This window comes from Nycticebus coucang, chromosome 17 (assembly GCF_027406575.1).
Source record: "Nycticebus coucang isolate mNycCou1 chromosome 17, mNycCou1.pri, whole genome shotgun sequence".
In the NCBI taxonomy this organism is placed as follows: Eukaryota; Metazoa; Chordata; class Mammalia; order Primates; family Lorisidae; genus Nycticebus; species Nycticebus coucang.
This window is the reverse complement of record NC_069796.1, coordinates 50,190,142-50,206,761: the sequence shown is the minus strand read 5'-3', so window position 1 is coordinate 50,206,761 and position 16,620 is coordinate 50,190,142. Positions and strand designations below refer to the sequence as shown.

Here is a 16,620-nt window from a genome sequence, read left to right as displayed (position 1 = left end):
GAGAGGAAGGGAAGGGAAAGCCTGCAAGGGTCCTGAGATGCTCCTCTACCCCCAGCCATGTGTGCCTGACTGGGGAGAGTGATGGTGGCTACATGGACATGAGCAAGGATGAGTCGGTGGACTATGTGCCCATGCTGGACATGAAAGGAGACGTCAAATATGCAGACATCGAGTCCTCCAACTACATGGCCCCTTACGATAACTACGTCCCCTCCGGTGGGTGGACGCAGTGTCCTCACACCTGCACACATTCTGCATGCCCAGCTTTGTCACAACCGTGGGAAGAAGGGGGCCTTGTCCCCATTTCATAGATGTGGAAACTGAAGCCAGCTTCTTGGCCAAAGCTGCTGTATAGTGAGCCCTGATCTGAAGCATTGTTTATGGCTCCAGAGGTGTACACACAGCCCACAGGAAGGGGAAAGCTGGGGTGGGGGAAGACCTGGCCTCTGGTGGCCTTATGGATAAGTAGCCTGCTGGGAGCTGGCCCCAGGCTGGTCTAGTGTCCCTGAGAAGCAGGCAGGCCAGGCTAAGTTAATGTGACCCAAGAGCTAATAATGCCAAGTTTTTTGGCCATTGAGGGCACTGGTAAGGCTAGAAGTGCTCTGAGTTAGATATCATAAATCCATTCTGCTTTTGGGGAGACCTGGAGGATCAATAGCCACCTGTTTTGCATAGTCAGGCTCCCAGGAGCCAAAGGGCAGAGGCTCTGGGAGCAATGAGAAGATACAAGATAGTCAGTGACCCTGTGCTCTTGCCTAGCCCCCGAGAGGACCTATCGGGCAACTTTGATCAACGAGTCCCCAGTGCTTAGCTACACAGACCTCGTGGGCTTCAGCTACCAGGTGGCCAATGGCATGGAGTTCCTGGCCTCCAAGAATGTACGTGTGACTGGGGAGGGAAAGGGTAGGGGCTGTGGGGAGGCAGGTCACCCAACAGCCAGAGTGCAAGTACATGGCCACTCTGGTGGGCAGGGACAGAGAGCACCCTCACACCTGGGAAGTGATGCATTTTTCCTGAAGCCCTTGACACTGAGGGTCTTTCTTCACAATTGTCCCCAAGGCCTCAACTCCCTTCTCTCCCAACCCAGTGTGTCCATCGAGACCTGGCAGCCAGGAACGTGCTCATCTGCGAGGGCAAACTGGTCAAGATCTGTGACTTCGGCCTGGCTCGAGACATTATGCGGGATTCGAACTACATCTCCAAAGGCAGTGTGAGTACCGACCCTGGGCCGTGGAGTCATCAGCGTGTGCTGACTGATCAGTGTGGCCGCAGCTCATAAGATATGAGTATGGGGCTCCATGTGGCCTACCCTGTTAGGGTGGTGGGCTACGCCTGCCCAGCCATCTGTGCAGGAACAGGAAGGGGAGTCACCCCATTGCACATGGGGTGCGAGGCAGCAGGGATGCTCACATCCACTCATCACAGCAGGGGCGAGGGGCCAGCCGTGATGGGGCAGGGGTGCGGGGAAGGGGGGCAGGCCAAATGTGTCATTCCAGTGCTGGTGGGCAGAGGAAGAGCCCAGGTGACAGAGCAAGACAGATGAGTAGGACACAGGCAATAGTTGGGACAGGTCCAAGTGAAGCATGACTATCCTACCTCTCACTTAGCCCCCCACTTTCCAGTGAATGCCAAGGGGAGGGATACTAGGTTCAGGGGTGGAAGGCAGCCAGGATAAGAGCTGGTGGTGCTGTACCTCTCTACTTAGACCCCGGGGCTTTTTCTCAGAGACTAGAGCTGCTGTGTCCCAGGGTCTGAGTGAGAACAGAAACAGCCTCTGATCCTCTGGCCATCACTGGGGTGCACGTGGGAACTGTATGGGGGCAGACTGGGGCCCTTAGAGGAGCGGGAGTGAGTAGGAGCTGAGCCTCAGGGCAGAGTGGGGCCGGAGTCCTGGCCTCGCAGTCCTTCTTTACATCAGCACTTGTCCTCGCGTCTCCACAGACCTTCCTGCCTCTGAAGTGGATGGCCCCAGAGAGCATCTTCAACAGCCTATACACCACCCTGAGTGATGTGTGGTCCTTCGGGATCCTGCTCTGGGAAATCTTCACTCTGGGTACACTCACTTTCCCTGCACCCTCAATGGCACAGCATGGCATGGGGTCTGACCACTCACACCTCTGCCTGGTGGGCTGTGGGAAGGACCCTGGGACAGGGGTCAGGGTTCTGGTTAAAGTCCCTGCTCTGCTGCTTTCTCCCTGCTGTGTGACTTTGACACGTCTTTTGCCCTCTCTGAGCATCTTTATCTCCCCATCTGAAGATTAAGGGATTTGGACAGTGACATCTAAAAGCTTCTTGGCTTTGTGTTCACTATTCTGGGGACGGATGCAGTCTGTCTGGAGCCCATAGGAGCTCATGTTTCACAAAGCCAAGGGCACAGCCCCCTCACCTACACTAGGGCCAGCATGCCTCTCTTTGTCCTATAGAAGAGGGTTTTTCACCTCTTTGCCACTTCCCTGGGCCTATGTATCTCTTGTCTCTGCTCCTTGGCAGGTGGCACTCCTTACCCAGAGCTGCCCATGAATGAGCAGTTCTACAACGCCATCAAGCGGGGTTACCGCATGGCCCAGCCTGCTCATGCTTCTGATGAGATGTGAGTGCAGCCTTATGCATTTGGGAGGATCTGAGGGATGCAAACAATAGATATCCAGTTCTACCAGCTTAAACCAAAGATAGAGTTATTAACTCAGAGATCAAGAAAGTCTAGGCATAACTGAATTCTGCTGTTCAAAGGATGTCACCAGGAATCTCTTGCTGTAGCTGTGGGCTCTGCTTTGCCCTGTACATCCTAATTTCCAAGCTGTCACTGCCCAAATGGCTGCGAGCAGTGCCAGCCTCATGTCCCACTGTCTGCATGGTAGTTCCAGCAAAGATCCCAGAGCTGACTTTCAAAGGCTCAGCTGGGGTTACACGCCATCCAGAACCAGCCACTGGGCTGAGGGGATGAAAACCGCTGACCAGACCTGGGTCTTGTACACATGGGGTGCTGGGAGGGCTCACCCAGGGGAACATCTAGAGACAGTAACAGGAAAAACAGCCCCACCCCTCACTTTGTTCTGAGAGGTGCAGCCTCAGCTCCCCAGCCCTGCCCTGCCCCTCACCCCCCATCCCCTGAGCCAGAGCTCCTGACCCCTCTACCCTCTCTAGCTATGAGATCATGCAAAAGTGCTGGGAAGAGAAGTTTGAGATCCGGCCCCCCTTCTCCCAGCTGGTGCTGCTGCTTGAGAGACTGCTGGGTGAGGGCTACAAAAAGGTATGTTGAGGCAGAGTGAGGATGGGTACAGGAGTCAGACACTGGGTACAAGGCTCTGTGTGATGGGCTGGGATCTGGGGAACTGTTTTTCAGCCTCTCTGGGCCTCAACTTCCCTGCCAGTACTGGATGGGCTGGAGCTATGACCTTACTTTATTTTAGCAGCATAGAGCTTTGAGAAATTGAATTCTAAGTGGAAGCCGATTGATTTGAGGCAGGGAGCGGGGCCTACAGCCTCACCCTTCTTGCAGCCTTCCTTAGGCCTTTGCACCCATGCCAAATGGTAGGGCTCCTTCAGAAGTGTGAACAACCCAGGCTAATGGCTACATGGACCCTGTCTCAGGCTTGTCCAAGGCAAATGGAGCCAGTAGGGGCCCCAGACCCTGCCCTGTCCAACAACAGGGGACAGAGGCAGGAGGAGACACACATTGCCTTTGGCATAGACACAGACAGCAACTTCCTTGTGTCCATTTCTTACCCCACTCCCATTGGGAAATGGACTGGGGACATCACCATTTCGTAGCAAGAAGGAGGTTGAGGCAGGATAAGACCCTGTACTTGTCTACTCTGAAGTGGGGGGGGAGGGGCATATGGTCACAGGGCTGGTCCTATAACTGCCCCTCCCTGGGTGGTCCTGAGCTCACCTTGTTTTGTGAGATACTATGGGAGATGGACAGGCAGCTCAGCTGTGTGTCTTTGGGCAAATCCCCTTTCTTCTAAGGTTGCCATTGTTATACAAATGGTAGGGGGTTGGGTTAGATGATTGCTAAAAGTATCTCTGGTCTGGCCATCCCTATCTCTCTGTCTCTTCCTGCTCCATGGAGCAGAAGTACCAGCAGGTGGATGAGGAGTTTCTAAGGAGCGACCACCCAGCCATCCTTCGGTCCCACGCCCGCTTTCCTGGATTCCATGGCCTCCGATCTCCCCTGGACACCAGCTCTGTCCTCTACACTGCTGTGCAGCCCAACGAGGGTGACAACGACTACATCATCCCCCTGCCTGACCCCAAACCGGAGGCTGCTGAGGAGGTCCCCCTGGAGAGTTCCCCCAGCCTTGCCAGGTAACCACTCCAGCCTGGGGCAACAGTATTTATTGTGCACATGTGTGTGTGTATGTGTGTGTGTGTGTGTATGTATCTGAGTGGTATCAGGCATGAGCAGAAGAGTGAATAAAAAAAGGTGGAAAGTGTTGGCTAGTAAAGGATGGCTGGGACCTATTAGCAAGCACTTATTCTGTTTAAGGGAGTCCCCATAGGTCATTCACACTCCCACATCTCTAGGCCCTGTCCTAGCCCCAAGGAGAAGAAAACCTACTTAGCAACCCCAGCACCCCAATTGTTACTGTGGGGTCACAACCAGTTGTAGGCCTGTAGTCTTGTCCTGAGCTCCATGCCCTGAGTACTACGGGAGCCTCATGTAGCTGTAGAATGCAGAGGTAGCTACAGGGATTCAGACCAGAATTCAGACTGGGAAGGATATTTGTAATTTTCTTTTGCTGTGAAATGTGGTGAAGCTACAGTATACCGCTGGCTGGATAGGAAAGCCTGGGTGTTGCCTGGACCTGATGTCCAGACAGGATCTCCCCTTAGCTGGAGGAGAGGGAGAGGAGGGTCCCCATGAGGCCAAACCCACTCCCAAACAAGATCCAGCCCAAGGTGAAGCTGCAGGAGGCCCGGGCTCTGCCACTAGCTGCTATGAGTCCTGAGAAGGCTTCTCCTCTGTGAACCTCAGTTTCCCCATATTTGCTTGAGCACACACAGGCCTTAGAAGGCCCTGGAAGGCCTTGTTCTTCTCAGTTTTACATTCCAAGGTCCCGAGTAGACCGAATCCATGAATCAGGCTCAGAGTTAAACAGCCTGGGGTGTGAAGGCCATGTTTTATGCCCTCAGGCCAGCTGTCGCATCCTCAGTTCCCTCTTCTGTAAAGTGAAAACAGCAAGGTGCTTCTATTAGGGGGTTCATGTGAGGATTAAATGAGACAATGCATACCTCTAGGAGTGCAGAGAATGGAGACACTGGAGGGGAAGAAATGAACTTTGGAGGCAGGGGAACCTGCTCTGAGGTCCCAGCTCCTACTTGTCCCACTGTGTGAAATGGCAGTGATGTGACCTCCCTCAGTGGCACTTTGCTCATGGTAGAGGCCTTGCACAGCCTTCACAGCATGAAATGAGTGACAGTAGATAAAGCACAGGTTGCAAGGTCAGATGCAGCTCTTAACTAATGCTGTGATTGTCGTGCTGGGTTCGCTCCCAGCCCCTCACTCACTTGCCTCCCTCCTCTAGCTCCACCCTGAATGAAGCCAACACCTCCTCAACCATCTCCTGTGACAGCCCCCTGGACCCCCAAGAGGAACCAGAGCCAGAGCCCCAGCTCGAGGCCCAGGTAGAGCCCAAGTTGGAGGTGGAACAGCTGCCAGACTCAGGCTACCCTGGGCCTCGGGCAGAAGCGGAAGACAGCTTCCTGTAGGGATCTGGCCCCCACTCTGCCTTGCCCGGAGTTCCCCTCTGCCAGCACCCAGTACCTCCTGGCCTGACCTCCTGTCAGCCAGGCTGTCCTTATTAGCTATCCCTTTCTGGAAGGCTTCTGTCCCTAACATGTTGTGCCCCAAAGCCTGGGGCTGGCTTAGGAGGCAAGAGAACTATAGGGGCCATAAGCAGCCCTCTGCCTCTGGGAGGCCACGTGACTCTGAGCCAGGCTTCCTCTCATGTAAGATGGGAAAGTTGGCCTTGGTGAGCCACTATCCAGGACCCTCTTCCTGGCTGACAGGTGAGGAGCTTGGAATCCCTGAGGAGAGTCTCCAGGTTAATGAGGCAGTAGATTCACAATTTTCTGTTTGGCCAGCTAGCCCTCCAGGAGCCATAGTTCTCTCCTTGCACTTTTATGCACCCAAGACCCAGGGAAGAGGCCCTGGCCTCCCTGGCCTCCCTGGCTCCTGGCTGAGCTGGGGCCTGGCCTTGGGCCGCGTTGCCTCATCCAGAAGGATGCCAGTCTCTCTGTGATGCCAGTCTCTGCTTTCCTAGGCCCGAGCTGGTCTGGGGCCATCCATACTAATCAGTGTTAATTAATGCTGGAGGCTGAGCCGGGATACCTCAGCCTGCAGTGTTTACCCTGGGCACTGGGAGCACGCCCAGCTGTAGAAGGCGCCTGTGTCCCTGTCCTTCAGGCCCATCAGTCCCAGACTTTTCTCCATCATCCTCAGTCTTAATCCACCTACCAGAGTCTGCAGGGCCAGATGGGTCTCCATCTGTGATGACGGTGTTGATGTGGCAGCGTGATGTGTCCACACGTATTGGCCAGTACGTGGCCCCAGCTCTGCATTGGACCTGCTGTGAGACCTTGGAGGAATTCCTCACCCTCTCTGGTCCTCAGTTTTCCCCTTTGAAAAATGAGCAAATTGGACTCATTAACTCTTTAAGTGCTCTGCCAGCATTAACATTCTAGAATATTCCAGATGGTTGCACATTTGTCCAGATGAAGAAAGGCCAAATATCCTAAGCTGCCATCCTGGGATCAGCTGGACACTGGGGAGATTTCAGATCACACATGACACTTGGGGGATTCAGGAACTACACCTCTTCCCCAGGCCCCAGCAAGGCCCAAGAATGCAGCTTCTTAGGCCTTGACTTGGGGTGACAGCCAGTGTCATGGAAAGCCCCCAGCAGCTGTCCCAGGGTCATGAGAAGACCACAGGACCTCTTTTAGTACCCACGATGACCTCTGAAGCTATCCTTGGCAAGGGGGGCAAAGAAGGCAGATCAACTTCCCTTGTACAGCCCATCACTCCAGTACCTGCTGTCCAGGTCTGTGCCACAGACAGAATGGACAGGGAGGAAAGTTATGTCCCATAAAGGACAAGAAGCTTCAGATGAATACCCCCAAGAAAGGGGTACAAAAGGTGAGCATTTTGGGGGTTGCCTTCTCACCTGCCAGCTGCCCCATCCCTGAGGCAGTATGCCATGGGGGTATGGTCTTGTCACTTTCCACCTCACCGCCCCCAGCCCAGGGCATTGGAGGTGTCATGGAATGAGGCTGTGGCCAAGACTACCAGCAGGGAGAAGGCTAGAGGGGGGGAGGCTAGGCTGGTGAGGGAAGCCCTTCTGGGTTCTAGTCCCTCTTGCAGGTTGGCACCCCAGGAATCCCAAATCCTGGCCCAAGGAGCGGGGAGTGGGCTTTGAATACGGTACCAAAGATATAATCACCTAAGTTTACAAGTATTTTTAGGACTCACATTAACTCACATTTATACAACAGAAGTGCTATTTTGTATGCTGTTAATTTTCCTATCTGTGTACTTTTTGTAAGGAAAAGATTTTAATATTAAACCTGGTGCTTCTCATGGACTTTGTAGTCTTTTGTGGGTTTGGGCCACTGTGCCTGGGTGTGAAGGTGTGGAGTGGGGCTGTGGGCGAAATGGGGTGCACTCTGCCACAAGTCCCCAGACAGATCCCTACAGCTATGAGTCTTATCTCAATCATCTGTAAGATAGGAGTGTGCACTCTCCTACCCCTTGCTAGGAGCTGGGTGACCTAGACCTTGGGCTTGGTTTCCCAAGGTGTAAAGTGAGAAGGCTTTCCTGGCTCTGCAGTGCCTAGCCCTGAGTTGGGCAGGAGGGCATGGGACTGGCAGGACTGCCCAGAGGCTCCAGTGCTGAGCGGCCTGGGCCCCTCTACCCTCCTCCCACCACCATGTGCTTTGGCTTTGGCTACTAAGCTGGGATGTCCTCCCTGCCCTCCCCTTCACTCTGCCCACGGATGCAGACTGAGGCTGGTGTGGCTTGAGAGAAGAATCTGCTACAGCCTGGATTCCAGGTCTGGGTGAGTCCTGTCCAGGTCCCAGGTAGGAGTAGGGCAGACAATGCACCCAAGGGGGCCAGAGAGCAAGAAGTGAGAAGAGAGGGTGGAGGGGAGAGAACAGAAAGAGGAACAGAGGAAGGGGAGGAATGGAGCCTCCCCAGAGGAGTGTAGACCCAGCAGGCCTGGACCCCTCACCACTGTAGCAGCTCTATAGTTTTAGGGCCAGCATGAGCCAGGCTTTCAGCCTGGGGCCGGCCATGGGCTGTCTTGTGAAGGCCAGGCCTGTGGACACAGGGTCATGGGTAGTAGAGCTGCTAGAGGCAGCGGGCAGGGTACAAGGGCCTCAGACTAGACCAGCACTTTCTGGCCCTCCCACCTGCGCACTTTGGGAGGGGTTACTGGAGGTGGACCAGGCATCACCCTGAGATTTAGCACCTACTCACTGTGTGTCCTTGGGCTATCCTTTGCTCCCTCTGAGCTGGGGAAGGGGCATCTCTGTTTGAATCAGGGGGCACCTTGTTTTGGAGCCACTAGCCTCCCTGGCCTAATTCCAGGAGTCTGGGGTTGGGGCTGCCAGTAGGGACAGGAACAGAGCTGTGAGGCAGCTCTGACTCACAGCCCCAACCACAAACTCGGGGCAGCTGAGCAAAATCCTAATGGCTGCAGGGCCTGGCTCTGTGAAGCCCACCTCCAGGGCAGGTGTCAGGTGACGTTGGCTTCTGACAATGCTCAGAGTCTGTGACCTCTGCTCTTCTCTCTGTGCCAGGAGTTGAAAAAGGCAATACCCAGCCATGCCCTGGAAAGAGAAGGAACAGCCCACATTCCAGACAGGGATTTTGTGTGCTCACAGGAAAACCTCTGTCTGGAGGTCAAGAGACCTTGGCTGCTCCCTGCGTGATCTTGGGGAGATTATATACCATGTCAGGCCTCAATTTCTCCAGCTAAAGGGAGCTAATGATGCCACAATGTGACAAGGGGTGATAAAATTCTGGCTATCACTTACCCGACAGTTACTATGAGCCAGGGCTGTCTTGTTGCTTCGCACACATTTTTTCCCTATACCCTCACATCAGTCCTACTGTCATCCCACATTACAGGTGGGGTTCCCAAGTGACTTGCCCGGGATCATCTGGTCAGCGTGGCAGGGATATGGAAGAGCCCAGGGCGGGTTGACTCCAGGAGCCAAAGTGCCTACCCAAGGTAGCAGAGTCAGGGAGTGGGGAAGCCTGGGACCTGACTCCTGACTCCTGACATTTCTAGTGCTATATGTCCCCGAGAGAAAGAGTAGGAAAGGACTGGATGAGGGGGAAGAGCTAAGGGAAACTGAGGGCTAGAAGAATAAAATAACAAGTTGTTGGGAGGAATGCTTGACCCTCTCAGGGCCCTGAGCAGAGGGGCCGTAAGGTTCTGGAGCAGTGGTTCTCAACCTTCCTAATTGCTGCATTGTTACAAATGAAAAAAAGGGGTTGTAACCCACAGGTTGAGAACCGCTGTGGAGTAACCACAGGTCAGCCAGGCCAGGCCTCCCAGCCTCCCCACCCAGGCAGGCTGAGGGAAAATGGGTGAGCTGGGATTTTCCTCCCAGACGGATGAGCCACTTGTGCCACACAATCCTTCCGTCTCACTCTCAGCCAGGGTCCTTGTTCCTGGAAAAAAGAGGCAAAGAAAGAGGCCCAGGCCTCACCTCCCACTGAGGAGACCACAAACCCCAGCCCAGGCCGTTCTTTGAATTAGGACATTGTCTCTAAAAAGGCCTCTTTATTTCAGTTTTATAATGATTCAAGCTTAATCTTATCAGGATATTTCCTTATAGATTTGAACATGCCATTTGCTTCTGATTTGTGTAACTTTGTTTGTGTGAACTTCACAGGTTTTGGCTGAGGCAAGTGGCTACTGCCCTGTTTCCCCGAAAATAAGACATCCTCCGAAAATAAGACCTACTTACAGGAACGATAATACGTCTCCTGAAAATAAGACCTAGCGCATCTTTGGGAGCACACCTTAAAATAAGACACTGTCTTATTTTCGGGGAAACAGGGTATGTAATTAGTAGTGATTCTGTCTTAAAAAGGCCTGCTATCTGACAACACTAATTTTATTAAAATGTTCACTTAATATACATGTGTAATTTAAAAATCCATTCCAAAAATATAATAAAGAAAGTCTCCTCTTTCTGTATTTTTATATTGTAGACTCAGTAACATTGAATCAAGCATTCATAAGCATTTTTCAGTGTATTAACTTACCATGTGGAAATTCTTCCACCTCTCACTGCTAATAACATGGTTAGATTCTTTAATGGGCTTTCCCCTTTATACTCATACTAATATTTGTATTTGTATCTGTACTTGTCTAAATAGACATATAACAATGATTTTAAACAAAACTCTCACTGCCATTGTACAACTTTTTGTTATTCACTAGTAACCCATCATGGACATACTGATCGGTCAGTGGTATATACAGATATTAATTTACCCATTTGGAGAGACGCACATAGTTTAAAAGCAAGACTGTGCAAGAAATTATTTAACTCAGGGGTAGCCAATGTTTTTTTCCTCTTTTTTTCATTGGAAGAATGAGAATTGTCTTGGGCCAAACATTAAATACACAAACACTAAGACATGCTGATCAGCAATAAAGAAAGATTCGTGCATACTTTTCCTTTCATGTATCTGACACCACACAGAAGCAAAAAAAGTGCTCACACCATCAGTATGTGGACACCACTGATTTAACCAATCCCCCATTTGGGTTATTTCCAAGTGTTTTAGAATTATACATTATGCTACAATGGCCATTATTTATAAAATATATTCATTTCTTCACATTTATTTGAGTATTTATTTCCATAGGCTAAATTTCTAGACATAGTGTTGCTGAGTAAGGAGAATAAAGATTTAAATGTTACTGGAGTCTAAAAGTTCTCTTTAAAATACACAAAATCACAGTGCTTCTAGGTAGCTAAGAAAAATCGGACATAAAAACATTGGAAACAATATTATTTAACTCAAGCTAGGTGCTCTGGCCTCCTGAAGAAGTCTAGAGCCTCTTCGGTTTATTGAAAAAGCTCTAGGCAGGTGACAGAAAAGAGCTAAAGACTGAAGTACATTAAGCTGAGACTTTGTCCCTGGTGTACCCAGAAGCACGGAGGGTACAAGGATACATGACAAGGCAGGAGTCCTCCTTCAGTGCCATTCAGCACTCCTGCAGGCTGGGTGCAGGCTCCATGAAGCCATTCAGCACTCCTGCAGGCTGGGTGCAGGCTCCATCAAGACATTGCAGCCTTCCCTCCCCAGCCTGGTTCTGCCCAAGTCCCTCACAGTTCAGAGTGCGTGTTCCTACCAGTGGTCCCGTCTGATCCTCAATAAGCCTCTGAAAGAAGCAGAGGAAGATCAGCCCAGGTGAGCAGGGTGGGCTCAGAGCCACACGGGGCTTATCCAGCGTCACACACAGGGAAGCTCTTGTCTGCCAGTCTGGTGTCCCTGCTACCACCTCCCCTGGGAGTGTCTAGGCCCAGCTCCTGGACTCAGAGTGCAGCAGGCTGAGTCTTGGGGTCAGGTGCCAGCTGCCTACATAGGCTACTGGAATTTCCTGGGTAGGCTCCCCTTGGGATAGGTTCTGGAAATACTCTGGGCCATGACAGATTCCCAAGCTCAGAATAAAATCTGGCCACAGCTGTAAAGGGACCTGGTAAGGGAGCCCCAGCCTGGGTGGGGACTCAGGGACATGACAGAAGCAGCCTGTCTCCCTGTGACCACCCCCGCCACCCTCGCTGGCTCATCTCCCCACCTCCTCTCTGCCCTCCTTGGCAGGCAGGTCTCCCCTCCTGCACCCTCCCCTCAGGGCTCCTCTCCATCCCCTGAAGGGCTTCAGCTACCTTTGCAGTTCTGAGTCTCTGGTTTTAGGCCTGGTGGGTAATCATGTCAAGAAACTAGAAAAGTTGCAAACATGGGGAAGTAACAAAGCTTCTGGAAAATCACAGAATTCTGCGTACTTGCTTCCTCCTCTGAAGGGACAAGATGGAAGTTTCCATGTCTGAAAGTTTCTCTTTTTTTCTCTTTTTTTTGAGACAGTCTTACTCTGTCACCCTGAGTAAGTGCGGTGGTGTCATTGTAACTCATGGTGACCTCAAACTCCTAGGCACATGGGATCCTCTTGTCTCAGCCTCTCAGCCTTCTGAGTAGCTAAGACTACAAGTGCATGCCACAACACCCAGCTAATTTTTCTATTTTTAGTAGAGATGGGGTCTCACTCTTGCTCAGACTGGTCTCAAACTCCTGAGCTGAAATGATCTTCCCACCTCAGGCTCCCAGATTGCTGGGATTACAGGCCTAAGCCACCGTGCCCAGCCCTCTCTTCATTCTTGATCTTCCTGAAGCACAATGATGACCTTGCCTCTACACCTTCATTAACTCCCCTGGGCTGACAAAGTACAGGCTCCCTCAGGTCCCTCAGGTCCCTGATCTTCAGGGACTCCCCTGACCTGATTTCAACCTCTCTTGCTGCCTCTCCCAGGTCGGTGCTCCAAGGCCCATCCACCCCTGTGTGGGCCATAAGGTTCCCAGCCTGTGCACCTTTGTTGGTGTTGTCCCCACCACCTATAAGGCCCAGCCCTCTATGGCTAAAGGTCAAAGTTGTTTTTTCTTGAGACAGAGTCTCACTATGTCGTCCTCAACAGAGTGCTGTGGCATCACAGCTCACAGAAACTTCAAACTCTTGGGCTTAAGCGATTCTCTTGCCTCAGTTTCCCAAGTAGCTGGGACTACAGGTGCCCACCACAACGCCTGGCTATTTTTTGGTTGCAGTTGTCATTATTTAGCAGGTCCAGGCTGGGCTCAAACTAGCCAGCCTTGGCATGTGTGGCCAGTGTCCTACTCACTGAGCTCTGGGCACCAAGCCTGCAGGTCAAAGTCTTGCTTAAGCTTCCAGCACACCCTCCTCCAATAAGCCTTCTTGATTCCTCTGCTGAAAGTGATTTCTCTTCCCAATCCTTCATTTGTGCCTCATATGTTTGGCACTCTCAGGCACCAATTCCCTGTGCATGTTCTTGCATCCAGGCCTATACTGTGCTGTTTCTTCTTCCTGGAACGTTCTCTCCTCTGCCCTGCACCTCCCCCCACCCAGCTCCTCATGCTTCTCACTTCTTTTCAGCTCGGGTAAAGCCTTCCTTGACTCTTCTCTTCTGTGTTCCCAGGACATTCTGCAACTCCCCTGAAGCCTGGTTCCTCTCTTGGCTTCCCATGCTATGAGTTCCAGAAGGGAAAGACTATGCCTGCCCTTTCACTACCATGTCCCCAAAGCCAGGGACAACGCTTGATAAATATGTGCTGCACACATCTCACTTGCATTATTGTTTCACTGGATCGAAGTCAATATCCCCCTCCTCATTTTACAGATGAAGCCGTGAGGCCTTGAGAGGCCAGGGACCTGGCTGTGGTCACACAGCTAGGAGTGGAGAATGAATTTCTGGTCTGTCTGGCTTCAAAGCCTGGGCTGTTCCCCTCTACCCTTAATCCTCCTGAGAGCCCCAGCCACTGATGAAGGCCAGTGGTTGAACATATGGGCTCTGGGTTCCTGGGTTCGAAACCCAGAGGTGCCATTTATATTTATCAGCTGTCACTTACCATCTCCGAGTCAGTCTTTCTTCATCAGCTTTCCTCTGGGTGGCTATGAGGGTCAATGAGATGGTCTGTGCAATGAGCTCAGTCCAAAGAGCTCAGTCCAGATACTGGCACAAGGAGCATGCCCAAGGGACAGGGTGTGCCAGGCAAGAAGATGAGGACCAGCCTCTCAGTCTGTGCATAAGCGTGACATGACCCACACATGTGTTTCAGAATTTCCTAATCCTTGGGTTGACGTGCAAACCCTTCTCAAAGTTCCTCTGCTACAGGAAAGGGTAATGTCTATCTGGGATCTTTGCTCATCACCCTCTTGGCAGCATTACTGTGGTTTCCATGGTCAGAGATCACCCCCACTGAACCCCAGGGCACCTCCATCCTCTGTCCGCTGGTAGCACACTCACTGTTGGGGAAACCAGAGTGCCCCTGTGCAGAGTGGTGGTCAGTGGACAGGCTCTGTAGCCAGGCTGCCTGGTTCTAAGCTCGGCTTTGTCATCTGCTGGCTCTGGGACCTTAGGCAAATGACCTAACCTCTCTGAGCTTTGGTTTCCTCATCCACAAGAGGGGGATAATTTATAGGACCAGCCTCATGGTTAAGAGCTTTAAATGAGATACATATGCAAAGAGCTTGGCATGGTGCCTGGCACATAAAGAGCCCTCAGAAAATATTTGGCCTGCAGATGCCATATCCCCAGAGAGCAGAGCACCTTCCTGCTCACAGAGGTTTCTGATCCAGCATTCATTCTTTGGCTCATTCAAAGCCAGTGGGACAGAATGATCAGGTCTACCACAGGTACAGGAGGCAGAAATACCCCCACTGGCTGTGTGATCTCAGAAAAGTGACTTAACTTCTCTGAGCCTTGGTTTTCTCTTCAGTAAAACAGAGCTAATAACCACACCTACCTCTAAGGTTGAGGATTCATTGAGAAAACTCGCAAGTGCACTTGCCATGCTACCTAACTTACAGTCATCACCTGATAAACCTTTGAGACCCAAAACCCAAGGAAAGTGCAGGAATAGGAGTAAGCCCAGCAGGTTAGGGATGCACAGAAAGACACCTGCCCTTTTAGCAGGGATAGGAAGGTGTCTTGGAGGTAGAGAGTCTGAGGGAGCTGTAGGAGTCAGCTGGGTGGACAGAAATGACCAGGCCAGCAGTATCTTCTGATCTTGGGGCCAGAGACAGGTTTTGCCAAGGCGGCCTAGGCCACCTCTCAGAGCCACTTTGGCCTCACCCCCGCCCCCTTGCCAGCCACATCTCTCCTCCAGCGATGCATGCTCCTCCAGAGAGGGATTTCTGCAGCCTGGGTCAGGGACTATGTGAAAATTGCATGAAACCTGTGGACTCTACCCCAAGACCAAACACAAACCTCACATCCATGTTAGGGTTTCTCTGGTTCCCTCAAGCCATCCAGGGCTTTCAAGGCCAGCAGCCTCAGCCATGAGTGAGCATAGGACTCCCCTAGATATCTTGTTACCTGTACAGGTTCTTGTTGCAGCCAGGGACAGAGAAATTCACATGCAGAGTTTCTGTGAAAAAATCTGCTGAGACCCAGAGTGATGGACACTGTTATCAGCCTGTAGGGAGGCAGATAGGTGCCGCCCTGATTTGAAATCTCAGGAGGTTTTTATTTAAGATTTTAGAGCTTGTATTTATAGAATGAAGAAGTAAAGAGATAACAGTCTCATGACTCAATTATGCAGGTGGTCTTTTGATTATGAAAAAGGTCATCAGGGTGGAGGCACTAAATCATAGAGCAATTCTCCAGGGCAGAACTAAGTAGGTAACAAACTTGCCTTAGGGGATGGGAGAGAAACAGCTATGGTTACAACCTACAAGCTAGACTATTTTGCCTCAAGGGTAATTTTTTTTTTTTTTTGCAGTTTTTGGCCAGGGCCTGGGTTTGAACCCACCACCTCTGGCATATGGGGCCGGCACCCTACTCCTTGAGCCACAGGCCCCCTTCTAACTCGGCTGATAGCCTATCTCCACTAAACTGCTGAATTTTACTCGATGCCCCCAAACTAGTTTTCTGTCTATTGTGGAGAACATTCTGACCCCTCTCACCATCACAGGCATGCTGAGCAGCACAGGGGCTGAGGCCCTCCCTTCCCAGGCAAGTCCTCTGGCATGTCAGCCTGCATTACATTTCCACCTACAGGTTCCCATTTCCCACCCCTAGTTCAGCAGGCCCGAGATGATCCAGGAATCTGTGTTTTAATAGGTACCCCTGTGATTCTGAGAATGGAGTCCCTGAACTGTCCTTGGAGTTATAATCCTCTAACAGCCTCCAGACCAATGCCTATAGGGTCAAGGCTGTGTATCCAGCCAGGGCAACCAGGCAGGTGGTCAGGGACCTCTGCACTTGGCCCTAAACCCTCCCTACTCCCATCTCTGCTCAACTCCGTCACACTCTGCTGGCCCCAGGGAGCTCTGATCTTTCACTGCCTCTGCCTCATGCTATTCCCTGTCCTGAAATTTCTTTCTGGAGGATTTCTGCTCCTCCTGCAAGGCCCGACTCTAATGCCACTGCCCTGGAAGCCCTCACATATTCTCTGTCCTCTGATCCCCCATGGCATCTGATTGTGCCCATGCCACCACACTTAGGGGCTTGCCTCCAAAGGTGTTGGGCCCTAAAAAGTTAGTATCACATTGAGGACCCTGCCTATTGTTGAAGAGCTGATGAAAGCGAGGATGACCAAATGTGCTTGGAGACCATGTCCCAAGAGGACGGCTAAGGGACCAGAGTGCTCAACCTGAAGAAGTGGTCTACCTCTGGAGACCTCAGGGGCTGACCACATGGCTGAAGGGCCTGTCAAGGGGTAGGAGACAGAGCTGCTTATGGGTCCAGAATGCAGTGCCAGAGTGACAGACAAGTGCCACAGACAGATCTCACCCCAAACAGGAAAATATCAGCTAATTGCTTCCCACAACAGAAGGATGCTCTGAGGAGTGCAGGGAA

General features: G+C 51.8%; 1 protein-coding gene across 3 annotated transcripts in view; it reads left to right on the top strand.

Moving 5' to 3' along the window:
- The window catches only part of PDGFRB (platelet derived growth factor receptor beta), a 39,328-nt gene extending 31,742 nt beyond the window's left edge, over window positions 1–7,586 (top strand). For all 3 annotated transcript variants that reach the window (XM_053565972.1, XM_053565973.1, XM_053565975.1), the window contains 8 exons: window positions 56–216; window positions 760–878; window positions 1,088–1,210; window positions 1,942–2,053; window positions 2,491–2,590; window positions 3,145–3,250; window positions 4,076–4,308; window positions 5,529–7,586. In XM_053565972.1, coding sequence (XP_053421947.1) covers window positions 56–216; window positions 760–878; window positions 1,088–1,210; window positions 1,942–2,053; window positions 2,491–2,590; window positions 3,145–3,250; window positions 4,076–4,308; window positions 5,529–5,712 — 1,138 coding nt within the window. In that variant the 3' untranslated portion in view covers window positions 5,713–7,586. The remainder of the gene's footprint in view (window positions 1–55; window positions 217–759; window positions 879–1,087; window positions 1,211–1,941; window positions 2,054–2,490; window positions 2,591–3,144; window positions 3,251–4,075; window positions 4,309–5,528) is intronic.
- The last annotated feature ends 9,034 nt before the right edge of the window (window positions 7,587–16,620 follow it).